At 36.4% G+C, this 25986-nt stretch overlaps 4 protein-coding genes across 4 annotated transcripts in view; 2 read left to right on the forward strand and 2 right to left on the reverse strand.

Annotated features, from left to right (window-relative positions):
- LOC129805745 (transcription elongation factor SPT6) overlaps positions 1–10684 on the reverse strand; it is a 29297-nt gene extending 18613 nt beyond the window's left edge. Inside the window, exons 1-4 of the mRNA XM_055853868.1 lie at positions 10441–10684; positions 10024–10105; positions 3323–3630; positions 2897–3060 (exon numbers count right to left, since the gene is read on the reverse strand). Coding sequence (XP_055709843.1) covers positions 2897–3060; positions 3323–3630; positions 10024–10105; positions 10441–10479 — 593 coding nt within the window. The 5' untranslated portion in view covers positions 10480–10684. The remainder of the gene's footprint in view (positions 1–2896; positions 3061–3322; positions 3631–10023; positions 10106–10440) is intronic.
- Positions 10685–10692: 8 nt separating this feature from the next.
- Positions 10693–11256, forward strand: LOC129805756 (cytochrome c oxidase copper chaperone). The gene is made up of 2 exons (XM_055853888.1): positions 10693–10834; positions 10923–11256. Exon 2 carries the CDS (start codon positions 10959–10961, stop codon positions 11142–11144), a length of 186 nt encoding a protein of 61 aa, XP_055709863.1. The 5' UTR covers positions 10693–10834; positions 10923–10958; the 3' UTR covers positions 11145–11256.
- Positions 11241–18079, reverse strand: LOC129805746 (NADH-ubiquinone oxidoreductase 75 kDa subunit, mitochondrial). Its single transcript, XM_055853869.1, has 4 exons — positions 17963–18079; positions 17558–17747; positions 16850–17494; positions 11241–12689 (listed from the first exon to the last, which is right to left on the reverse strand). The coding sequence occupies exons 2-4, from the start codon at positions 17732–17734 to the stop codon at positions 11334–11336; spliced, it is 2178 nt and encodes a 725-aa protein (XP_055709844.1). The 5' UTR covers positions 17735–17747; positions 17963–18079; the 3' UTR covers positions 11241–11333.
- Positions 18080–21278: 3199 nt separating this feature from the next.
- On the forward strand, positions 21279–22676 carry LOC129805757 (gastrula zinc finger protein XlCGF46.1-like). Its single transcript, XM_055853889.1, has 2 exons — positions 21279–21443; positions 21512–22676. Exons 1-2 carry the CDS (start codon positions 21318–21320, stop codon positions 22616–22618), a joined length of 1233 nt encoding a protein of 410 aa, XP_055709864.1. The 5' UTR covers positions 21279–21317; the 3' UTR covers positions 22619–22676.
- Positions 22677–25986: the final 3310 nt, after the last annotated feature.

Consider the following 25986-nt stretch of genomic DNA (forward strand, 5'->3'; position numbering starts at 1 on the left):
TTCAAACAAAAAGATTCAAATGTTTCAACTAATTCAACAAATATAAATGCATTAACAAACAGTACATGGCCAAATTTCTTCAATAAATGGTTAGAATAATAAAAAAAAATACCTGAAAAAAAAGAAATTAAAATTTTGTCTGAAAAAGTAGCAAAATGTTTTCAAATTTCCCGCGTCGCAACATAGTATGCATTCAGGCGTATTTCAAAAATGATTTCATAAATTGACCCCCGATGGTAGGCAAATTTGCATAATTGTGTGTGCATAATTCCGTCAGGTGCATAATCCCGAAGGACTTAATGCCGGGACTGAGTGTATAGACTCACTATGTAGAGAGAGAGAGAGAGAAAGGGAGAGAGAGAGAGAGAAAGGGAGAGAGAGAGAGAGAGAGAAAGGGAGAGAGAGAGAAAGGGAGAGAGAGAGAGAGAGAAAGGGAGAGAGAGAGAGAGAGAGAGAAAGGGAGAGAGAGAGAGAGAAAGGGAGAGAGAGAGAGAGAAAGGGAGAGAGAGAGAGAGAGAAAGGGAGAGAGAGAGAAAGGGAGAGAGAGAGAGAGAGAAAGGGAGAGAGAGAGAGAGAGAGAAAGGGAGAGAGAGAGAGTGCTACATATATAAATATATACAGTGGTGGCCAAAATAATAGGACCACTTTGTAAAGCTTATTTTTGTTTTAATTTTTGTATCTTTTTCCAACTTGTTGCCATAACTTTGATGTAGAAACCTTCAAATTATTAACATCGTAGAATAAAAGTTGTTTTTGTCCGCTAGAGGTCTCTATATTGCGCAGAATACATAAATACTGAATTCGGACAATAAAATAGGAAAATTGTCATTTATAGTTTCTAAATAGGGGAAAGTGGTCTGCCTTTGAATGCGGCAGCTTTTGAATATTGTAATTTTTTCATTTTTCTTTAAAGCATAAATTCTTTTCTATTAACTATTAGATAGCTATTCATAATCCTCACAAGTCATCAAAAAATGCAGACCCTAGCTCTTATTTTCTAGGTGCTAGGGCAAAAAAACGAAACTGAGCTCTAAACTGTAATTTTGATGTTCCACAATTCAAGTATTTTTTCATAATCAAAATAATTTTTCGAACAAATCTTCTATTGTGAGTAATAGAAGGTTATTCTTGGATGGTATTTCCCCAAATACATTTTGATTCAGATGAGACAATTTTTGTGGGTGATAAAAGTTTGCAAATATTGCTCTGCAGCAGCCTTTGAATCTTAATGTTGTGTGCCTTTTAATCCTCTGTTTCCATACATTGAAACATCTGACAGCTTCTAGTCCGGGAGCAGAATAGAACTCCTACTTTGGTCTGACGAATAAAATACAAATACTTATAACATGCTATCTTGCTCCGGCCGGGATGTTTCAAACTGACAATTGTTAACTTCATTGGCGTTTTCTTATAAATTTTCAAGTGAAAAACAGTGCTTCAGAAAAATGTAAAAAATGTTGTTGTATAATGACTTTTGACTAACAGTGATGGTTTTAGTGAGTGCATTAGAGTTCATGCTAATCAATTATGGGCCGTTTAATGTTACAGCCCTAATATTCTCAGTGAAAAATTAAGATTCAAAGGCTGCCTCAACCACATTCAAAGGCATACCATGCAGGCTGCCCTTGAATATATCGACATCACATTTTCAAGTTTCTCACCAGGAAAAACTGAGGATTTGCGAGTCCTGAATGGGGTAAGCATAGAAGCTTAATGAACAAGAGAATTTTTTTGGTGTAGTGCAAAGTAAAACTCATGTTGTACTTTACTCTGAAAAAAAAACTCAAATTTTGAACATCATATTTTGTTCAAAGGCAGACCACTTTCCCCTATAGCTTTAGTTCCACTTATTCGATTAATAGGTCACATTCATTTATTTAAATGAAAGTGGTCATATTACGTTGTTAAAACAGAATTTCACTATTGACATATTCTGTGAAAATTAGAGACCTCTTGCGGCCAAAACAATATGTATTTGACGTAAGGTAATTATTTGAACATTTCTACATCAAAATTTTTTTTAACAAATTGGAATAAAAAAAATGCAAAAGAAAAAATTATGGTTTTTGCCGGGGTGGTCCTACTATTTTGGCCACCACTGTATATATTATATAGGAAAAGCTTGTTCGACGCCGCTTCCCCCGCTTTTTTTCCCGCCTGACGCTATTCGCAAATTTTCTTAAAATGGAAATCTTTAAAGTGAAATATCCCGAGAACTGCTCGACAAATGTCTCATTTTTTTTAAATTGGTCTAAATTTTCTGGGCTACAACATAAACATAAAAAAATTTCAAAATGGCATGCTTAGATTTCGAGATAAACAACAAAACGTGATTTTTAACCGGTTTAGAACCGGTTTTTCAAAAAACTAATAGCACAGAAATCGTCGTACGCGCGAGTGGATATATTTTAAAAAACATTTATAAAGATATCTATTTCCAAACCAGAGATATTGCGTACTACAGACGGCCGGACCTGAATTTGCCGACATATGATTTTCAGCATCAGGGATGTTCAAAACATATACCCTGTGAATTTCAGCTCGATCTGAGCACTTTAAGAAAATCCGAGGATTACAATAGGTGTGATTAGAAGGAATCACACCTAAAAAGGAGCGACAAAGCATGCCATGTTTTGCAAAAGAGTGCTCGAACTCGCGACTTAGACGCCATACTTCAAATGTACTTGCGCATCATACACCGATTGCTGGTTCAAAACCAATTTATTCAACTGACTGAATCACTCAAAAGATCGCCCAAAATATTTCAAGATTAATACAATTGCTTTACGGATAAAAGTTACTTATCGGTTCATTACCGGTTCATAACCGATTGAAATTGACTGAAGCTAGTCAGGAATTCAAAATTATCAAAATTTCAAAAAAAAAAAAAACTTACGCATCTCCAAAAATGGGCCTTCTTGACTTCTTTCTGGCCGTTATAGGTACTCCATCGTCATCCACAATGAAATCATCAGCATCAGATTCCTCTTCTTCCTCTTCCTCATCAAAGTGATCCACTTCAGCTGGAACCTGAGGACGTTCTGCTCCTCTGTCTTCATCCTACAAAAAGCAACGACGAAAGAAAAAAAACAAAAAAAAAACATATATCCAGAATCTTTCAATAAAATCTCAGTGAAACCCCTTGACACCCCTCACACGTCAAGGAACACTGACCGATACCTGCTGTTGGATTTCCTTCACATTTTTAATTTTTTTTACAAATTTCGTGATAACAACCAGCAAAAGAAAGACAACCAATTAAATAAAAAACAGCTCTCTCTCCTCCTGCGCTCCAAATCTCAACACCAAACAGACAACTTACTTCATCTGAGTCGAAGATTCGCTCAGCAATCCGTTCACGTTGACGTGACTCATCCTCATCTTTGTCCTCTCCATCACTCTCCTCATCCTGAATCCGACGAAGACGCTTAAAGCGCTTCCGTTCGACCTTCACGCCCAAATTCTCCTCGATCAAATCATAATCTTCATCCTCTAGCCGATCATCGAGATCATCTTCATCGTCACTTTTTTTGCGTTTGTGACTCCGGCCGGAGTCATCGGAATCCCCGTCCTCTTCGTCAATCTCACGATCATCGATGAGATCATCGACAATTGTTTGCATGTTGTCATCTGAAAGGTTTATTTCATCTCCCTTACAAAATGTCCATCATGCGCTTTTTCGAATTTTACAGATATTACATTTAGGAGAACAGGTAATGACCATCTGCCCAAATCAAAATCTCGAAATTTTGCATATTGTGGTATTCGATGGTATTTTGGGGCCTAAAACAGGGCGCTTGGAAAAGCGATATGGCTCAAAAATCAAAATGGGGCATCGGAAGAAAACTGTCTAGGCACAGCCAGCTTAGATAATGGAATGTTGGAAAAGCTGTCACCGTTTTCAACCACAGTGCCCGCTTTGTAATGCGTATGATTGGGAGACAATATGACAGATGTCCGCTTCGTAATCCGGATGGATTTTTTGAATTTGTTCAACGTCTCGAAAATATAATACAAGACTTTTTTGTAGTATTAGTATAAAAGTTTTAAAGAAGATTAAAAAGACATAATTAGTGAATTCTATGCATATAGTAAAAAATTGTGTGAGAAAAAAAGTTGTGTATGGGAAAAGTTGTGTATTGTCACAAGCATTTTGGTTGTAAATTGTAAAATTACTATCATATTTGTAGTACGATACTAACATAATGCTAGTAAAATTAAGTTTGTGTAATGAAATTTGTGTATGGGAAAAGTTGTGTGAGAACTGTCAAAATTTCATTTTTCACTATTGCAATTTTTCTAAGATTTTAGTCATTTTTCGCATTTCTAACTATCTAATTGTCTTCTAGAATCATTCATTGAATTCTTAAAATATGCCTCAGTTCAGTCGTAAAAAATGAGGAATAATTATGTAATAACAGATAACAGAGGAAGCATCAAGAAAATTAGAAAAATTTACGATGCAACTCTTGCCACATTAAATAGGTCGCCAACCTAAAATAATGCTGTTTTTATGTTAATTAATATATATTTTAGGGAAATTTTTTTTTTTAATAAAATATTTTTTTATTGCTCAAAGTGTCAATTCGTTATTGCTGGTTTATAAAAACATATTATAATCCTCGTAATCTTTGTCATTTCTATAAAATTCGGAAGTAAAATCATGAGGTGCATGTGACAGCTTCATTTTTTCTCTATTTTATTTTGGTGGAAAAATCCACATAAATTCCACGAGCATTTCCATGGATGTATTCTATAGAAAAAATCCAGCATAAATCCATTAAATTTTCCTTGGAACCTATTATGGAAAATTCCTATGGAATTTTTTAAGGAAAACTAGTGGAAAATTCCAAGGAATTTTTCGCTTATTATTCCTATTCCGCTTTCTTTTGCAATGGGGCCATTTGCTTAAGAAAAATAAGCAACTTCGTGGCGCGGCCGGAAAACACTAGACCATCAACGCAAAGGCTATGAGTTCAAGTCTCAGACCCCCTCTTCGTGTTTTTTCTATTTTTTGTTCTTTTTTTTCTTTTTTTCTTTGTTTAATATAGAGACTTTTCACAGATAATACACATAAACCGAACAAAATTGCTCTACAATCAAAATTATAGACAGGAAGCCATTTTATAAAATTGACAATACACAACTTTGCCAATACACAACTTTGCCAATACACAACATTTCCAATACACAAACTTCACAACCATAGCGCTCGTGCAAAATTTACCAACGATAGTGGTTGTAAATTTTTTTACTGTGTATTTATACTCCATTTGTTAAACAAAAACATCAGAGTATAATTAATTTTCATTGGTGAAGACATATCGTCAGTTAAATCAGCATTTATCGTAACTCATTTTTTGCGATTTTGAGATATATACATATTTGGAATCAGCGTAATTTTGTTTATTAAACGCACTTGTGAAAAAGAAACTTTTATAAGCCCAATAAAAATTATTTTAAACAAAAATTATCGTAAGTGCCCTTAATTAAGAAAAATTTATCAGAATTTGTCGTAACTTCTATTTTTGGGGAAGTTACGACAAATTTCCATACAAAATTTTTAATAATCAGCATTTGCCGTAACTTCTTTTGCTTACTTGCGTGGCTTGTAATTTGCAGCAAAATTGTAATATTTCTCAATAAAACGTTTATAAACTCTTCCAAATATCGAAAGACAGTGCGAATAGTGTAACATGAAATCATTTTAATTCAATATTTGCGAGAAAAAAGTGAGAAAAAATCCTTACCCATCTGTCATTAATTCAAAACAAAACAAGCGACGTGGCGTACAAAATTTATCCAATAAAACTTATGAAATAAAAGCTTTTAGGGACAGGGATAACAGTATTATTGACTAATTTAATCAAATAAAGGCGCTTATTATCACTAGAATAATTCAAATTGATATAATGCATTTTTGAAAATTGTCGTAACTTCCAGAATCTCCATACATTGGAAGTTACGGCTTTATAAACGATGGAAGTTACGACAAAATATTATTGTGTTTCTTCTAACATATTTCTCAATATTGCAGCTTTTAAATAATTTTATAAAGATTTTCTCGAGTTAACTTACAGTTTATTAGTGCCACTTTTATTATTTTGACTCAAAAGTATCGCATTCGGGGCTCATTTTTAAGAAAAATAATATTGAACTGAAAATTTCGTCTCCTGAAAAGTTGTCAAAAGGAAGTTACGACAAATGCTGATTTAACTGACGATATGCATACATGACCTCAAAATTATTTTAAATGTAACCGTCGATAACTCGTCCGGATTACGCCGATCCGGATTAGAAAGCGGGCACTGCATATGTAAATTTTGCAATATTCACACGCATCGAAGCACACACGCGAATCTAATTCGTTCATAACGATATTATGTGATACATTTTTTGTTTTTAGGAGATGTTGTTATGTCATATATCAAGAATTGTAAAATTATACATCCTATGAATTATTGGGGGCACTCAATGGGTCAAGTGGTAGAGCACTCTTTTTAAGATGCAAGTGTCCCGGGTTCGAATCCCCTTTAGGTCACCAGGAATTTTTCTGGCGTTAAAGGTATTCGGATTGCATCCAGTAAGCTTCACTGCACATGATTCCACGGACATGGAACTGACAACCTCATCCCGTATAAGGAAAAATAATAATGCATGTCTAGAAATCCCCTTGCGGGAAGGCCTTGTCCCTTCATGGAATGTTGTGCTAGCATTATTATTATAAATGATTGGCATATACAACCTGTGAAGGAATTTTCCACCATTTTCACTTTGGAGGTTGGTCATAAATGCTAAGACGGCGGTAGTCACATAAACGCAAAACGTATAATTACTTCACTGAGAAAAAAACTGTGCGATTAACTTTTTTTTCTCGTAACTTTAACACTTTTTAGGTGTAAAAATATATCAACATTTTTTAATGTTAATTTTACACCTTTTGAAGTGTAAAATTAACATGAAAAAGGGTAACTTTAACCCACAATACACCTAAAAAGCATAATATTTACACCGATTTCGGATCAATAATGCAGAGTAAAATTAACATTTCCGGAATGTTATTTTAACTTTTTCGGATTTCTATCAGTCAGTGTTGAAAAAGGCTCGAGTGTAAACACAATAAATAGATAAATGAATAAAGCTAGTGATAAGCCTAGAGAAGCTTATTTTAGGTGAGATTCTTGACGTGAGTTAACTCGGAATGCATGCAAATTCGATTTAGAGCTGAAGTTGGGGGACGCCATTCAGTCATCTTGAATCAAATTCTTGAAATTATACAAATTTTGTATTTAAATCAAAATATCAAGGATTTGGATGGACTGACAGAAAAGTGATATATGGGTGAAATGTAGACCAGAATGTTCTCTATAATTATGCCGAAGAACTTTATTTCATCGATTAGGAGAAAGGCTCATAATTTTGGACAGTATCTAAATTTGGACACTTTGAGGGTGAGATTGGACACTAAAAATAAATTGATTAAAATGATAGTTTATTCTAATATTTGACGAATAATGAATTCTATTTTAATATTTTTTAACACTAAATACGTTAAATTTTGAATATGATTTGAGTTAAAATTGCTTTGTTGAAAATTCAGTGTGAAAAATTGCTTACGAGAAATATGACAAAACTTCGTGTTTACTTCAGTCTTATTTAGCTGTGATGAAGTACTAACAATGTTTCTTCGCCCTTTTTGAGTGATATTACTGAATAATCATTGAATATTCTGTTGATTCACGTTAGTGGTGATTTGTAAATTTGACCTGAAGTGAGATTTGCCTTGTGAATTTTTCGTGTGAAAAATGGAAAATTTTCTAAAGGCCTCTACACATTGGGACCAATTTCCGTCAAAAATTGTATTTTTGGCAAAATTTTGCCGTGTCCACGTACAGCACTGCAAGCAATTTCCTTCAAAAAAGCGATTTTTGACGAAATTTACTCCCAATGTGTAGAGGCCTTAAGGCATTTACCAGTGAGGTGATACTCTTTATTTTGGACAGGTGTTTTTCTTTCGAAATTTCATGAAGTTTTAACTTTTGTGATGACTAGGTTGTATAAATGCCTGGAGAAACAAATGAGCATCATCTCTACGAAAGAGATGTAGCGAGAAATGCCCTGAAAGGCTCCCGGAAAGGTCAGGGAATGAGCGAATCCGCACGTACTTGGAGTACCGAAGTAAACTCACTTTAGTGAATGATATGGAAAGTTTCCGGGCTTTTTGTGACAGTCTACGTTTCCCTTACATGAACAGAAAGAGGACTTGGTAAGCTTGGTTCTTTAAATGGAGAACAATGTGTATCCTATTGAAGCGGATTAGCTGTCCAAATATACAGTCAAGGTGTCCAAAATTTGAGTCAAAATCACCTCTACATAATCAATTTATTTTTTAAACATATTAAGACTAATTTTAGTAAATTTCTTGATTAGAATTATCCCATTGGAATACAAATCTCCTAGTGAGCTTTATGGTCTCCAAACACTTGAGAAATTTATGTCCATACTGAAAAGCCTGAGGTTTTTCAGACAAAGCCGTTCGGAATTTGCTCAATATGGACATAAATTTCTCTAGTGTGTAGAAGCCATTAACCTGGTTCATTTTTGGCTTAAACAATTCATATATTTTTCTTTGATAATATAAATTTTCCTTAATTTTGTGATATCTAAGAACACAAAAGCTTTCGTTGTGTTTTGTTTAATAAATAGCTTAATCTTCTCTTTTCTTTCTTTTTTAGCCGAGACACACTCAGGAGAATTAAAACAAACTGCACGAACGGCACAGATTTTATCTCAGAAGCGCACGGTCCATAAAGGTTATCCTTATCTCACCAGGTGCATAGAATAGCAGTGCATTTTAAACATTTTAAAATATCGTAATTTGAACGAGATCTAATAGAAGTTAGTGTTTTGGATAAATTAAATCAATGGAGATTTTCTTGTACTTTTTGAGCACCATTGAAGTACAGAATTTTCTGAAAAGGCTTCGCTTAAAAATAATTTTCTTTTTTTCTTGTTTTCAAGAAATTTCAGGGAGAGGCAATTAACGGAATTTACGTATTTTTTGGCTTCTTATCGAGGATAGAGGTGAAATGGAACGAGATATCAACATATGCTCTTCGATGACCCCCCTATAAAAAAACATTATCTAAAACATTTCACTTCCCGTACACAGAAGCGTTAAGTGAATACACTAGATCCCGGCATTATGCACATTTTCGGGACCGAAAAAAACGCGCGAAATGGCATTATGCATCGAGAAAATTTGCATACCTACAGGGGCTTTCTTTTGAATAAATTGACCGTTGAACGAATTTCGCGCAGAGTAAAAGTCGGTAAAAGTAGTTCAAACAAAAAGATTTAAATGTTTCAACTAAATCAACAATATAAATGCATTAACAAACAGTACATGGCCAGAGTTCTTCAATAAATGGTTAGAATAATAAAAAAAATACCTTAAAAAAAAGAAATTAAAATTTTGTCTGAAAAAGTAGCAAAATGTTTTCAAATTTCCCGCGTCGCACCATAGTATGCATTCAGGCGTATTTCAAAAATGATTTCATAAATTGACCCCCGATGGTAGGCAAATTTGCATAATTGTGTGTGCATAATTCCGCCAGGTGCATAATCCCGAAGGACTTAATGCCGGGACTGAGTGTAGCTTTATTGAATATGAGGCCCACGTGTAATTTCAATGAAAAAGGTTTAAAAACAAAATCGCTATAGGTTAACTGCCCCGCCTTCCCCTATGTGTGTTTGATATTTTTTTGGCTTTGTCGCAAGTTACCTTCTTTTTAACCTATTTGAAAGAATGGAGATAAGAATCCGGAAATGTTTATATTCTTGTTTTTATTGTCTCCTCAAGTCTCAGTAAAAATGAAAATGATTTTGGGGCTCGAAAAAAAGCGAAAGCGTCCTACTTTTTTGCTTTCTCCGATTTACAACATTTTTTTGCCCCAAATAGAAAATGCGTTCTAATTTTCTTAAAGGTGACGTAGAATTTGAGCATTTCCGGAATTGACTTACCTTCCTCCTCCTCCTCGCTCTCCGAGACAGCCTTGAGACGTTTGAGCTTCGATCGCTCATGGGGCTCCAACTCCTCCTCTTGCTGTAACACAAAAAAAAACAGAGTTCCGTCAAACCACCGCCACACAATCAGTAGAAAATCTATCAATTGCGACTGAGATAGGAGGGAAAACTGGAAAAATCTGGCCAGGTTTTGGCGACTCTGCAAATTCCATCTACGTCACATGGAAGCCCCCACAACATGGCGTTTGTTTCTCTCTACGCATCAACAAAAACCTGGCCAACAACCCCAAATTCCACTGTTAATTGCCCAAGGGGGTACTTTGGGGCTATGGGGGCGCCCATTTTGCCGAAATATTTGCAAATTTTGGTGAAATACGGAGGGAAAATGGTGCATCTGACGCCCATTTAACTTACATCACTCTCCTCAGCTTCGGAATCAATAAACGACGCCATTTGGTCTTCCTGGACAACCTTCAGCCACTCACAATGATGCTACAAGGTCCACAGGACACTTTCAAGCCAAAATGGCCTGGGCGCGTTGGGTTTTCCAGCAGAAAATTGAGTTTTTCACACGATTTTCACTTAAGCACATCACACAGAAACAAAAGGTAAACGTCAAGGGAGCTTTTTCGTCGTTGCAACGAAATGGCCACCTAGTGGCGAACATTTGCAAATAGTCGTTGTCAAGGTGCCATCAGCTACAAAAAAATTTCCGTGAATTTTCACACTCTGTTTTTTCACACCAAAATCCTCCTGCTACTCCCAAATTGTGACTCAGTCTTGTGCGGAAAGTGTGATAAATTAGATTGTGAGTATTGAAATTGGAATGAGGAGGACAATTAGCAGGTAAAATTGCAAATGATTGCGCAATAACCTCAAAATTTGTTTTTCCCAAGGTTATCCCCGGCACTCTGTGATCCGGGAATTGAAAAATGGGCAACAAATTGGGAAAACAAGATGATAAGGCTGCTGACAAAGCCAAGTGTAAGGCATGCTGTGCCTGTCCAGAGACCAAAAAAGCCCGGGATGCTTGCATTGTGGAGAAGGGAGAGGAGAATTGCAAGGATCTCATTGAAGCACATAAAAAATGCATGAGAGATCAAGGATTCAACATTTAGAAGTGTTCAGGACGAGGCTTACATGGCCAAAACTCTGTAAATAAATCCCTCGAGTGTAGTATTATGATGCGCCAATGACAAAATAAACTGTTAAGCTTTTCTCTAGTCTCAGGGGAGTCTTTAATTTGAAAGATTTTTATTGGAACTAATCGCAGATAGTTAAAATTTCTCTACAAAAAAACAGCAGGCTTAGGATGAGACCTTCTTAACGGCCGCTATGCACTTGGCCATTGTTGGAGATGCCCTGGAAATGGGATCGGTCATAAAGTAATCCTGCAAGCTCTTTTGGGCAACATCAATAGCTCCACTGATCTGTGCTGTTCCTTTGGTCAGTTCCGACGCCTGCTTAGTGTAATTGTTCTCCTCACGGTGCCCATGACGCACCAAATGTGGCGCAATATCCTCCATTCTCGCCCTAATCTCATCGAGATTGTCATACGGAAGTGGCGTACTTAGAATCTCAGATAGGGCTCGAAGGATCTTCCAATCTTCCCTGGCCATTCCCGGTGGCGTAACTGCCAGCAGGGTTTGTTGAGCTCTACCTTCGGTATTCACATAAGTCGCCTGCTTCTCCGTATAAGCCGCTCCCGGAAGAACAGCATCAGCCATCTGAGCTCCAGCATCCCCATGATGTCCCTGATACACCACAAAACAATCCTTGGGCAGATTCTCCCTCGTCACAGTCCCACTGTCAGCATTCAGCAGAAAAACAACCTTTGGCTGACTCTCCTTGATCTTCTCAACTCCCGGATGATACCCAATATCAAGAGCACCAACCTGTGAAGCATTCCTCTGCAAAACATTAAATACCTTCCAATCCCCCTTCCCCTGCTGCAGCTGATTAGCAAATGCCTGCAAATTCCCCAAAATTGCCTTCCCATCCTTCCTGGTCAACTGATCAGCTCCCACAATAATCAAAGGCCTTTTCGCTGCTTTCAATTTCCCTGCAAATGGATGACTTCCACTCAGAATCTGTGAAAGGGTATTCCCATCACTTCCCAAATGTTCATACTCATACGAAAGATCCACTTTGGGACCCACAACAGCCACATTCAGCTCATTGTGCACATAACCCTTTCTCAGACGAGTATTCAACAGAGGTGCCTCATACCTGGGATTTGTACCCACCAACAGCACAAGATCAGCCTCCTCGACAGCTGCAATTGATGCATTTAGTACATAATTTGATCGGAAATCACTTCCTGACCCATCCATTGGGAATCCCTGTTCTGTACACAAAACTTCCGATCCATTTCTATTCAGCAAGTCTTTCAGTGCCACCATGGCCTCACAATCCGCCAGGGCACCAGCCACTCCAGCCACCTTCCCCTCAGCGCCCCTAATCCTCTTGGCCACCTGCACCAGAGCAGATTCCCATTCAACTGGCTGCAATTCTCCTCCTGCCATTCGCAGCATGGGAGCAATGAGACGTTGGCGCTTCAGACCATCACAGGAGAAACGAGATTTATCTGCCAGCCACTCCTCATTGATCTCCTCATTCTCTCTCGGAAGGATTCTCAACACTTCTCCCGTTCGGGTGCTCACCTGAAATATAAAAATTGCAAATTGCAACATGTTTCATCGGTGTTTCAAGTGTGCTTCACTCGAAACCTATCAACATAGAACTCATAGAGCTTTATCGCAAGAAAACCCCTTGATAGACCTACATCAGCTTATTGTACGTGAGATTCTTAATGCATTCCAATTCGAAATTTGTAAAAAAAATCCTATTTGAAGTAGATACTAAGATAACTAATTGGGAGTTTTCTTAAGAACGCAAAAGTACCGGAAAGAGATAAAAAATAATAAAATTAAAGAAAAATCAAAAATTAAAAAAAAATAGTTCTTTTCCGGCTCTACAATTTGTTCAAAGAAGTTTTCAAAATTAGTTTTTTGGAAGCCGGTTTAACGTTAACATTTGTATACAATTTATTTACTGAGAAAAAGAGGGTATAAAATTATCTTTTTTCGTCATAACGCCCACACTTTTTAGTAGTAAAAAATATATTAACATTTTTTCATATTAATTTTGCAATTTTTTATAGCATATTTTTTCTCATAATGGTATTTTTTTTATATTTGAACTGGAATCTCCCCATTTGTTTTAATGTAATCCGAACAGATTTTCACCTCCGAAAGCACCAGATTGTTTTTTTTTTTAATAGTGTCTAGGATTTACTATCGTCTGGGGCCCACTCCAGTTTATTTGTTCACAAGCCGGTCCATTCCCCATTTAAATAAAATCTTTAATTCGCATTTTCCCTACATAAAAAAATACAGTCCTAAAACTTTGACAAAAAAACATTTTTCTGTCTCGAAGGAATATGTGCTTTTCGAGCCATTTTTATCATGAGCTCTTGTAATGTTGTGGAAAGAGGCAGCACAGAAAAATGCATTTTTATCAAAAACTTTCAGCTCAGACACAAAGCCTTTCTCTCTGGTCAAATCTAGTCTTTCTTGTTTTTTTCATAAGTTCTTTTTGATTCACGAGGCATGCGATATCTGGGGCACTGCAATTGAATTTAAGACAAATTTCCAATTTTTTATAACACTATGCAACAAATTGACAACTTTTTTTTTGGCACACGGAGCTTACATGGTACGTTTGGTAGAGTCGAGTCTCCTGATCAAGAATCTGTTCTTGGTTTTTCTCCTATACGTCACAATTTTCTTTAATTATTTTTTTTTGTTTTTGCTGTTTTGTCTCAAATTATCAATTATTCCTCTGGTTCTAATGTACAGAACTTAATAAATGAACATCCGTTGGAAAGGTAAGTAGTTGTGCTTCAACTTGAAAATGATGTGATATTTTTAAAGAAAATCCTTGGGGGCGGAAAAACAAAATCAAACTAAAATTTCTCAAAAATGATCTAAGAACGCAACTTTTGAAAAATCATATAAACTAAACTAAACTAAATATTAATGCACTCTCTTCAACACACGATAGACTCCACTTACGACTACATTTTTGTCATAGAAGACATTCTGCTCCGATACCTCTAAAAGCCTTATTTTTTGATTTTTGTCATTTTCAAAGAACACGAAATCTAGCATTTTTTTGCCAAAAAAATTATTTTCTCAACAAACTGATGAAGATATCGACTTGGAATGTTCTGAGTAGCCCCCCATAAGTTGTTTCAAGGAATCCAAATGTCACTTCAATTTCATCCCAATCCCAATGTCTATTCTTCCCCTCCAGAAACCACACTTTTAGGAATATCTGAAGAACTAAACCATCGATGCTTTTCAGTTTTGAATATGTTTTAGAGACCATCCTAGCGGACATTTCACCTATACATTCCAAAGACGTCCCACCTCTCTTTCCCCACATGATAACAATCTGGTCAAAAAAGGAGCATTTCTTCTGGAAAATTTTCTGACTAAAATAAAAAAAATAAGGCATTTATTGGTATCGAAGCAGGATGTCTTCTATGGCAAAAATGTAGTGCTAAGTGGAATCTATTGTGTGCTGAAGAGAGTATATTAATATTTAGTTTATATTATTTTTCAAAAGTTGCTTTTTTAGGTAATTTTTCAGAAACTTTAGTTTGATTGTGTTTTTCCGTCCCCAAGGATTTTTTGAAAAAATATCACATAATTTTCAAATTGAAGCACAACTACTTACCTTTCCAACGGATGCCCATTTATTAAGTTCTGTACACTAGAACCGGAGGAATAATTGGTAATATGTGACAAAACAGCAAAAACAAAAACAAAATAATTAAAGAAAATTGTGACGTGTAGGAGAAAAACCAAGAACAGATTCTTGATCAGGGGACTCGACTCTACCAAACGTACCATGTGAGATCCGTGTGCCAAAAATCGTGTTGCATAGTGTAATTAATAAAAAAAACATAGGCAGACATTCAGGTGCAGTGTCCAAAACCCATGCCCTGTGCACCGAAAACCCTATAAAAATGCATCCAGTAAAGACTAGATTTGACTACTAAGGAAAACTTAGATCCAAAAGTTTTGAGAAAATTTTACCTTTCTATGCTGTCCGTTTCCCCCGATGGCCATCGTGCTTGATTCATATGGAAAGTAACTGACAGAAATCATCAAAAACTAAGATAAATAATCCTAATCGTATTCTGTATAAAATAAAACACTAGAAGGACTAGAAGTATCGAATCAAAGATTATTTTTTAGTTAATTTTTCCGATTGGACTACCCAAGACATATTTTTAGTTGCCATCGTAAGGCTGGAATCAATAAAATTGTATTTTAAATTAAAATTCAATGAAAGAAAAAGAAATGAATAAAAATAAGAATAATTTTGATGATATTCAGTACTGAATTATAGTTAAATAATTTTTCCGGAAGAAAAGTATTCAAGAATTTTTGGTAATTTCTGACGATTAATTCAATAGGTGTGGAAACCGGTGAGTGTAGGGTAAGAAGCAAAGAAAATTTCAAATTCTTCCCAAAGCTTTCGGCTCGGACTCCAAGCCTTCCTCAGTTGTCAATTTTTAGTCCTTTCTTGCTTTGTCAAAGGGTCTTTTGGTTCACAGGGCATGGGATTTGGGGCACTGCATTTAATTTTCTACATATTTTAATAATTTTTAGCAATTTTCCTCTCTTTGTGTGTCTTTCTTGAGATTTCTTTGTGAGACTTGTGAGACTGAGTATTCAAGAAGTATTTTTGGCACAGATTCGGCTCTTTTTAGATTTCTGTATTCCTGGGGAAATTGGCCAAACGTTATTTCAATTAACAATTCTGTAAGACGAATCAATGTCGCGACTGCAGTCCCTGTCGCTACCGTTATTATGAATCTCCAGACTGAGGAGGGTGTGTATTTTTAAAGCAGAAAACGATCATGCTTTCTGATGGCATAATGCTCTGAGCCGACAGTTCGTTGATCCTGAGCAAGAAATACGTGAACACACCTTTAACAAGAGTAATCTTGCCAGGCCACCGCCACCAGTCGTGCTACTGTTCCCGAACTCCCGAAATCCGAGATAAATCTTCTCACAAAATTGTGTTCCAATTTGGTTTAGTTAAGAGATAATTTATTATGGCCTCTACACATTGGAAGCAATTTTTTTTTCAAAATTACCTTAAAAAAAATGTCGTTTTCGCTTATAATAATGATACGGGAAATTTTCTATAACAAAAAAAAACATTTTTTTTACAAAAATTGTTCCGTATGTAGATGCCTTTAAAGGGAAAATGCATTTTTGATCGACTCACGGAAGAAAAAGCCCTACACACTTGGATGAAATTTGAGAAAAATAGGATTTCAGTTTAGTCAAGACACAAACCTTCAAGTACAGTAGATTCTCTCTTAAATGGGCATTTGGGGCGAAATATCATCCGGTTTATCGATAGATTTGGGCGTCAAAGCCTTTGTAAATTCCACAAAAAGCGCTCAATTATAAAGAATCACGATAAAATAGGAAGAACTATAGCGAATTTGAGCAAATTATCTTCATAATTAAACGTGAAAATTGTCAACAAAATTTTTCGCCCGATTGAAAAAGAGCTGATTGACCGAGAGTCTACTGTAAAAGGCCTTTCAAACCCAATATTAACGACTGGTCATTTTCTTAATCAGAGATGCTTAAAAAAAATATAAGACCGATCTGAAGTAGTTAAACGGATCGACCAATTACAATAGCTGTGACTATGAAAGAATCACATTGAGCATAAGCGGCATAAGCAGTGCCATGTAATTTCCTGAAAATGCAATGAAGAGAGGACTCACCACAATATTGCTTCCGATGGCATCCAGAACATCCACACTCTCTACCTTCCGGATCTCCCAGGGGCGTGCCACGAAGCTGTAGGGCTTACTGGTGAGAGCTCCAACTGGACAGAGATCGATGATGTTTCCGGACAGTTCAGACATGAAGAGTTTCTCCACGTACGTGCCCACTTGCATGTCATTGCCCCTTCCCGTGGTGCCCAGATCATCCACTCCAGCCACTTCGGAAGCGAAGCGAATGCACCTGGTGCAGTGGATGCACCGGGTCATGATGGTCTTCACCAAGGGGCCGATATCCTTGTCCTCCACAGCGCGCTTTCCCGTGTGATCGATGTCAGTGAAGCGTGATCGATCGGAGCCAAAAGCCATGGCCTGATCCTGCAAATCACACTCACCTCCCTGGTCACAGATCGGACAGTCCAAGGGATGGTTCATCAGCAGGAATTCCATGACACTTTCACGGGCTTTGCGTGTCATCTCGGAGTCCGTTTTGATTCTCCAGCCCTTCATCACTGGCATGGCACAAGCAGCAGCTGGCTTGGGCATCTTCTCCACCTCCACCAGGCACATCCGGCAATTGCCAGCCACTGCCAGGCGCTCATGGTAGCAAAACCGAGGAATTTCAACTCCAACCAGAGCCGCTGCCTAGAATTTGCCTCGCATTCAATTGAGGCAGGAGCCAAAAGGGGAAAAACAAAAGAGACTCACCTGAAGAATCGTGGTTCCCGGATCAACCATGACAGGTTTATCGTCGATAAACACTTCAATCTTCTCCGGAGCCTTGGCCGGAGCCGTAGCGCTCGTGGCTGATCCCCTCACGGCGGCACTGGCCGCCCTTGTGGGAGATCCCAGTGTCAGAGCCCTGGCCAGTGGTGCTCGAAACATCTTTCAGGTGATTCTGCGTCGCAAATCACAAGTTTTTTATGTTGTTATGAACGAGAAAAAGAACACACTAAATTACATAAGCTGGCCACCGATACTTTTACTCAAATTTCTCACGGAAATTTAACCTAACAGCCCTGGGATTGGGTCAAATTTACCAGTAAACCAATCAATCTTGAATTTTCAGTTGTTTTTTCAGTGGATAGAATTGAATAAAATCAATAATTTTACCTTTTTCGCGATTTATTGACGTTGCTTCTGCGACTCGAGATTTTTTATTGACGTTCGCCGATGACACTTATCCAGCAACGCCCTCTCTGTGGAAATTCAGAAATGTTCTCCTACACTGAAAAAAAAGAGATTTGAATTATCGCACCTTTGCAATGGATAGGGCAACATTTTTCACAATTTTATAAATTTTATCTTTTTTTAACCCTTTAAAACCCAGCGCAAAAAATCACGTTAAATACTCAGAATTGCATACAATGCTAAGTCGATTTTTTAAGGAAAAATACATATAGGGTCGAGTAAGTACTTTTGGCCACTTTAAGGTTTCATGTGCTTGTAATTTTTATAATCTTTATTTAAATAAAATGAAATTTTGTACAAAGATACCTTCAAGCCGTTTCTTCCTAATAATTCAAGAGAATTCCCATTTTTTTTGGATATTTTAGTGAAAAAATCATTTTATGCAACTATGCATGTTCAGTGCTTTTGACCACTTTGTAAGCACTTTTGGACACTTGTTTCCAATCGATTTGAATAAAACAGCAGAAGAAATAGCTCTCGAAAACGTTCATAAATACACAGCACAAGTCGTACTCTTATTTAACACCAATTTTCTGTGATTATTAGAGTATTTTATACAACTTTTTGCACATTTTCTATTTGATGTAAAAATCAGTCAAAAGTCACGATTGTTTTTACTGAAATCCGCAAGGTGCGCCGCGTGTAAAATGTATGGGAAAATGAATGGCCAAAAGTACTTACACAGCCGAAAAAAGTAAGCTCTTTTAGCCACATCCGATTTGCATTTAATTTGTTAGAAAATCTTATTAAGGATGATATCACAATAAAATTTAGTTAATTAAGAAATGGACTTTCATTGAATAACATCAAATATTTTCATCAAAAATATGAAATAATGCAAAACAATTTCTCTTAACATTAATAAGTTTCTTAAGAATCCTGTGTTTTTTTTAGTGATTGTTTACCTTGTCGAGAATTTCTTTCAATAACTTAGAATTAATCAAGTCGATGCAAAATCAAGTATGGTTTTCTGATTCGTTAGATTAGAGGCATTAGAGGTCACGAAATAAGATCCATTTTCCTGTTCTAAATAAACTCACAATTGCCTTAGAATGTGATTTTACTTAGGTGGCCAGAAGTGCTTACATGGCCAAAAGGGCTGACTCTACCTAAAAATAAATTGAAATAAAATGTCGCTGTTTGGGTTTTAAAGTGTTAAAGGGATTAAAGATGTTACCGTGCTATCACAATAGGATTTTTCAATTTGTAAATTCAATTTAATTTTTAGATGAATTGTTTCTATGCGTTATTTTGCATTAAAAGTCATTTGAATTGATACATTTTCGCTCATTTATTGATACTAATACTTGGCCCACCAAAACATGTTTAAACGCGCTTAAATAGCATAAATGTGGTTGCTCAAATAAAATTGAATTCAGCAAATTAAAATGTTAAAATTGCTTATTAATTTCAATTTTATTGCAGTTAAACAAGTAGCCTTTTGAACCAAATTGTTCTTATTAAATTTATTTACTCGTAATAATTATTATTTGTGGCCAAAAAATAAGATAAGTACAGTAATTTAGTGATAAACTTGTACGCGAGTGAACCATCAGTATCGGGAGTAATTTGCTAATTTCCTCCAAAGCCATTATTGTGCCAAGAAATCTCCTGTTTATATGACTTCACACAGATTTTCAGCAAGATGTATGAGAGTCGGTTCATCAGCCCTTTCCCTACAAATCTTTCTTCTGGCTTTGGGGATCCTTCTGAATAACATAAAAGTGACTTACAAGACATTTTAAGTACTACACGCATTTTCCGGAGTCATTCACAATCAAAAATCTCGCGGCACTATTTAACTCTTTAGCGTCCCACTTTAATTCAGCAGATGAATTCATGTAAAATTGAGTTTTTCCTAATGGTTTATGATCAAATATAATAGTTCAGAGAGGAAAAAAAATTTTCCATTGCGTGAAAACTCGGAAAAGCCCCGGGTCATATATGACCCTATTGTCCTCAAGGGAAGTGTACATACCGTTTTCAAAATTTATATCACGGGCTTTTTAAGAGTTTTTTTTGCTTGAAGTTACTAATTTGGCCAAAACCATGGCAAACTGGATTGTCTTGATTAACACTGTACTCCTGGTGTTCAAGGAATCTTCCTGGTAATCCCTTGAACAGTCACTGTCACAATATTTTGAGTGGTATTTGGCAAAAATAAACTTATCCATATATTTATTCACACACAATACAATTGCACAATATGAGACGCTTGCAGAATACTCTAAAATATTGCAAAATATGTTATAATTCATCAGATATAAGATGAAATGTCCAGGAGCAAGATGTCCCACCTGAATTTCACAAAGAAAAACAATGTCCCAACTACATTTCGCTATAGGATTGGGACGAAAACACTGTTACCCTTGGGGACAATAGGGTCATATATGACCCGGAAAATTCTACACGCTTTTCTGGAAAATTGAGAGTAGTTTATTATATCAAAATATGCAATATACAATCTTTGGATATTCTATTTTGTGTTTCTAACTTGGTTTCTAAAGCACTTTTTGCTGAAAAAACTAAATTAATATAAAAAATTTTGAAAAAGAAAAGTCATTTAACAAAGTTCGAAATTAGTGATTTTTGATCTCAAATATTTTCTTTTCCTGAATATCTGGAGTCTTGAGAAAATTAGCCAAGAATCTTACATCCTTCTATTATGATGTCGTGCACAAACCGATAGATTTCAATTAATGTAAATGGTCAAAAAAAAATTGTTTTTTCCCCGGGTCATATCCTAATGACGCGAAAGAGTTAAAATTGAGCAAATTTCTTGCAAAATGTGTCCTGGCTGTGAGAATTTTCAAGTAAATTCTAGAAATCTTATAATGCTCAATTGGCTCAATTGAATTAAATTAATTTAATTTGAATTGAATTTACTCTCACTCAATTGGCTTTTTTTAATTGGGCGAAAAATTTTGTTGACAATTTTCACGTTTAAATTAATGAAGGTAATTTGCTCAAATTCGCTGTAGTTCTTCCTATTTTATCGTGATCCTTTATAATTGAGCGCTTTTTGTGGAATTTACAAAAGTTTTGACGCCCAAATCTATGGATAAACCGGATGATATTTCGTCCCAAATGCTCCATCGAGAGAGAGTCTACTGTAGTCTGTAGCCCACTCTTGCTCTGAGCGATTCATATTGTTAAAATGTGCTTGAAATAATTAACAGTGTAACAACGGTAATTTTAAAATTTTGTTAAAGAAAGCCGTTGGAAGATTTCAGTGATTTCAGTGAACAAAACAAATCCCACAAGGAAAACCAAAGGAATGAGTGGAGCTCTAGTTTCTGTACCCTTGGAGTCCTGTCGAGGATGCCTGAAGCCGGGAAAGAGTCACTACCTCTTTGGAGATGATGATCTAATTGAAAAGTACAAATACTGCACGCAATTGCAGGTAAACATATTTGTTTTGCATCATCCTTGGGAGTAAACAAGGTTTAAAGGCTTTTCTGGTTGTTGCAGATTGAGAAGGATGATGGGCTGTCATCCTTCCTGTGCAAGCTCTGCCATTCCCATCTTCAAATAGCCTACAACTTCAAAAGAATGTGCAGGGAGACAAACAGCGTTCTGAGGAAGCTAGTTCGGACTCTAGGGAGAGACGGGCAGGAGGCTGAGGAACCAGACAGAGAATCCGAAACAGAGGAAGATCCCCTGGAAGTGACAGAAGGCGATGAATTAAAGAATGAAGAGAAGGAAGATGAACAAATTGAATACGCAGAGGAGATTGAGGAGCTGGAAGAGGAGTCAATTGAGGTACTGGAAGATGAGGAAATACCTCCAGAGAGCCAGAAAGAGTCTCAGGAGGATTCTGAGGCGCAAGAAACGAGCCATAAGAAGCAGAAATACGATGATAATCGACTGCAATGTCCCATGTGCCGGAAAAAGTATTCCTGCCCTCAATCGCTGAAGCTCCACATGGAAAACACTCATGGAGGTGTCAAGAGATTTTACTGTGACATCTGCAACACGCGCTTCACGCAAAAGCACTCTCTCCAGACCCACATGATGCGCCACACGAATGAACGGCCTTTTCAGTGTTTGGTGTGCAAAAAGGGCTTCCGGCGGAAACACATCCTCCAGATGCACATGAACTGCCACACGGGAGACACTCCCTATCGGTGCAAAAAGTGTAATCTGGGCTTCAGGACCACAACAGCTCTCCGGAACCATGGGCACAATTTGAAATGTCCGATCTGCAGCAAAACCTTCCACATGATCCCATCCCTCCAGACTCACATCCAGCGTCACAAGAGAGATCCGGATGGGCGAGCTGGACCACGCCTGAAGATGAAGGTGCAGCACATTTGCGACGAGTGCGGTAAATCCTATTCCTGCAAATCTGTCCTTGAAGCGCACAAAGTCATTCACACTGGAGAGAAACCCTTCAAATGTCAGCACTGCGACAAGGCTTTCCCGCTCTCAGCCTCCCTCAAAGTTCACAACCGGAACAAGCATCCAAATCAGACGGAAAGTTCCCTCCTTGATCTCATCTGTGAGACATGTGGAGAAACCTTCAGAGACTCCAACGCCTTCAGCAAACACTTAAAGAGCCACAAGGCAGAAGGATAAATTGGAAGAATTATTGTAAATTTAATTATAATTAAAATGAATAAGTTTTTATTGAAAAGGATTTCTTTTACTGCTCTTTATGTTTCAGGAGTTCTTTCACAAAGCTTCATTAAATTTTCTCCATTTCCTCTTTTATATTGGTTCATTTTAGGATCATTGTGAAAAAGGAGACAAAGAGGTGCAATCTTCAAGATTTATGAACCAACCAAGTGATAAGCCTAGATAAGTTTATGGCAGCTGAGATTGCTGAGAGATTCACTTCAGGTTAGAATTATTAAGGATTATAAAATATTTTAATCTCAACGTGCCCTCTGATTGGTTGAAACTTGAATGCTTTATGGATGATATTCCAATGAAAAATGAAAAGGGAGAAATATTTTTCTTGAACATTTTTTTTTTGTACTTTACTGTTCTCATGTGCTTCTGCATTATCCACATTTCTTGGTGTTGGTTCCTATCACAATTGTCCTAATAGTGTTCTAACACCGGAAAACAGTCGTGACAGATACCAATATAAAGAAAAGCCGATAATGCAGAAACCCTTGAGAACAGTTTTTTTAATCGTGTCGAGGCTTTAAAAAATTAAGTATGTTTTGCCCAGAAACGGGCCACGTCAATGGCAAGCGGACTTGCCGACATCTCGACACTCAAGTTTAGCCTCGTGGTGGAAGGATTAGTCTGTCCCCGGGGACTGTCCAGGAGCACCGATTTAGTTCTGAAAAGCTCTAAATACACGTGGAGGTTCCTTGCCATGCTCCCACTTGAGAACAGTAAAACACTTAAGAAAACATTCATTTTTCATTGCAGAAGCACCATTGACCTTAACAGGAAATCATTGTCCCTAAATCAAATCTCTTATTTTACTCATTTTACTATTAAAGAACAGAACAATTATAAATTTTCTATGCCAATAAAAATTGTTTTTGTTTGTGGGACACAGCTGTTCAACATCGTGCTTTACGGTGTTAATTCCAATGAGAAATGAAAAGAAGAATTCTTTCTCATGAACATTTTTTAGCACTTTACTGTTCTCAGAAGCTTCTGTATTATTACTGATATTCTGTATTATTACTATTATTGTGGTGGTTTCTATCATGACTTTTTTGTGGTTTTAGAACACTCACTGTGAGGACTGGGGCGACTGGGACAAACAGCAGAGACAGGAACCACCAAAAAATCGGTAATGCAGAAGCTTTTGAGAACAGTAAAGTGCCAAAAATTGTTCGTATGAAAGATTTTTCCTTTTCACTTTTGGTTTGAGGTTTTTATTGGAACAGCACCATAAAAAGTATCTGACAAACTTAAAATATTTCTGAAATATACGCACGGCTCTTCGTTATCCGGCACTTCGTTATCCGGGTGACAGCTGCCAAACGCTGGCGGTTGATGTATTCAAAACGATTTTTTTACGAAGCATGCATTTTGTCCATGTGTTATTTTCATTTTATCAAAGTTTTTGACACACAATCGTGCTACAAAATGAAACATAAACACACCACAAAGAAAATTCTGTTGTTTTTCGATAGAAAACAAATTCCCACAGAAGAAAATATAAAAAACGTTGATCAGATTCAAAAAACCAAAATGTCATTTTGTCCCCACGTCAGCCGGATAACGAAGAGTCGAGTGTACTTAATACTTAAAATGCTTAAAATATTCCTACTAGGCAAACGTTGGTAAGAGCGTCACCTAGTCAGAAGATAATTGAAAAATTGGCTGTGATTTCGTGTTGAGAATTGACAGATCGACACTCGATAAAACAGTGAATGGCACCGTTATCTACTACTCGACCATCGATGTTTGGGTATAAAACATTTTAGAGTTTTAAGAACTTTTATTTTTTACATTCAAATTTATATTCTTAAGAGTTTTTTTTACTACTCGAACTCAAAGAGAGAGCACATTAAATTAGTTATATAATCGACTTTTTTCAACTTTTCACCGTCTTAGAGCTTAAACGGTAAGAGATATCAACTTCTGGTCTTCGGTGACCCTCAATAAAAAACGATATCTCCATGCGTTTTTTTTCTGTTTTTGTCCCACCCCCATCTATCCTCGCCAAAATCATGTTTTTTTTTAGTTCTGGAGCTGGTTCAGGCGAACATTTCGCCCAAACATACCTATGATCTAAAAATATCGCCATCTTGTATTTACGAAGAAAAAGTTTTTATCGTTTTTATACTACTTTGAGAGTCGTTTTTTCATCCGATTTGAATAAATTTGGATTTTTAGAAAGGTCTTGAAATTTCCAACCTGATTGAATCGGTCACAATCGGTAATCAATTGGTCAAGTACCTGTAAATTACCAATATTTTTTTAAATATACCTTTATTCTGTCCGTAAATTTGTTACCCATCTAGAGGCGAAACGGTAAGAGATGCGAACTTCGGATCTTCGTAGGACCCCCATAAGTCGACCAAAGGAAAATTATTATGATTTATATATTCCCCCACCCTCCTCAATCCCCTCCAAAACCATGTTTTTTGGTTTTTATCGAAAACTGCTTCTACGATTTCTTTTTTTTTTTTTTTTGGAATTTTTGGATATAGGGACGAATGAATACCTATTCGGCAGGGAACACCTATTGGCAATTTTGTCAAAATATTTAAATTTATTTAATGTATCTAATAAAATTCAAATAATATGAAATTTTTTCATTAATTTATTTCTTCTTATAAGGAGAGATGTTCAAATTTCATATCACAAATGGAACAAAATATGCTATCAATAGGTCATGACACAAGTTCTTAAAGTGCCAATAGGTGTTCCTCTGACTCTATTTTGGAGGTGGTCCAGGCGAACATTTCGACTAAACATACATATATGACCTAAAAAAATCGCCATCTTGGATTTTCGAAAGTCAAGGTTTAACTGGTCTTGTAATCAGTGTATGTATAATGCCCAACGCACGATAACTTTTTATTTAGTAAACATGCTTTTGGGTTTTGACATTTTAATGAGAGTGAGTGAGATCTAGATCTATTCATCTCGCTCATTTTCATGGGAAAATTTAAAAACATGTTTACAAACAAAAGTTATTGTGCGCTGGTCATAATGAATCGGTTGAATATCCATGAGTGACTTTTTTTTTCGTGTTTACATTTTTGTTTGGTCGTATTTGGAACTCAAGTCAAAATATTCAAAAATGATCATTTCTTTACCAATTTTTGATTTTGAACTTGTGATTTATGAAGCTATTTTATATCTAGTAGGGTAAAATGGGGTAATTTGGAACCATTTACAATTTGGGACATTTGAGATTTTCTCACTGTTTTAGAGATTCAAAAGGATGAAAAGCTGTTTCTGTTCTTCTTTAATAGTGTATTTCATTTTTTTCGCGGTCGTTGTTTTCTCTTTATACTCGTCTG

Source organism: Phlebotomus papatasi, chromosome 3, assembly GCF_024763615.1.
Source record: "Phlebotomus papatasi isolate M1 chromosome 3, Ppap_2.1, whole genome shotgun sequence".
NCBI classification, from domain to species: Eukaryota; Metazoa; Arthropoda; class Insecta; order Diptera; family Psychodidae; genus Phlebotomus; species Phlebotomus papatasi.

Excerpts from the sequence above, each read along its gene's own strand:
- LOC129805756 (XM_055853888.1), top strand. The coding sequence starts at position 10,959 with ATGGGCAACAAATTGGGAAAACAAGATGATAAGGCTGCTGACAAAGCC.
- LOC129805746 (XM_055853869.1), bottom strand. The coding sequence starts at position 17,734 with ATGTTTCGAGCACCACTGGCCAGGGCTCTGACACTGGGATCTCCCACA. Across the intron at positions 17,495-17,557 it reads CGGGAACCACGATTCTTCAG|GCAGCGGCTCTGGTTGGAGT; the intron begins GTGAGTCTCTTT and ends GGCAAATTCTAG. Across the intron at positions 12,690-16,849 it reads CCATCGGAAGCAATATTGTG|GTGAGCACCCGAACGGGAGA; the intron begins GTGAGTCCTCTC and ends TTTATATTTCAG.
- LOC129805757 (XM_055853889.1), top strand. The coding sequence starts at position 21,318 with ATGAGTGGAGCTCTAGTTTCTGTACCCTTGGAGTCCTGTCGAGGATGC. Across the intron at positions 21,444-21,511 it reads AATACTGCACGCAATTGCAG|ATTGAGAAGGATGATGGGCT; the intron begins GTAAACATATTT and ends TGGTTGTTGCAG.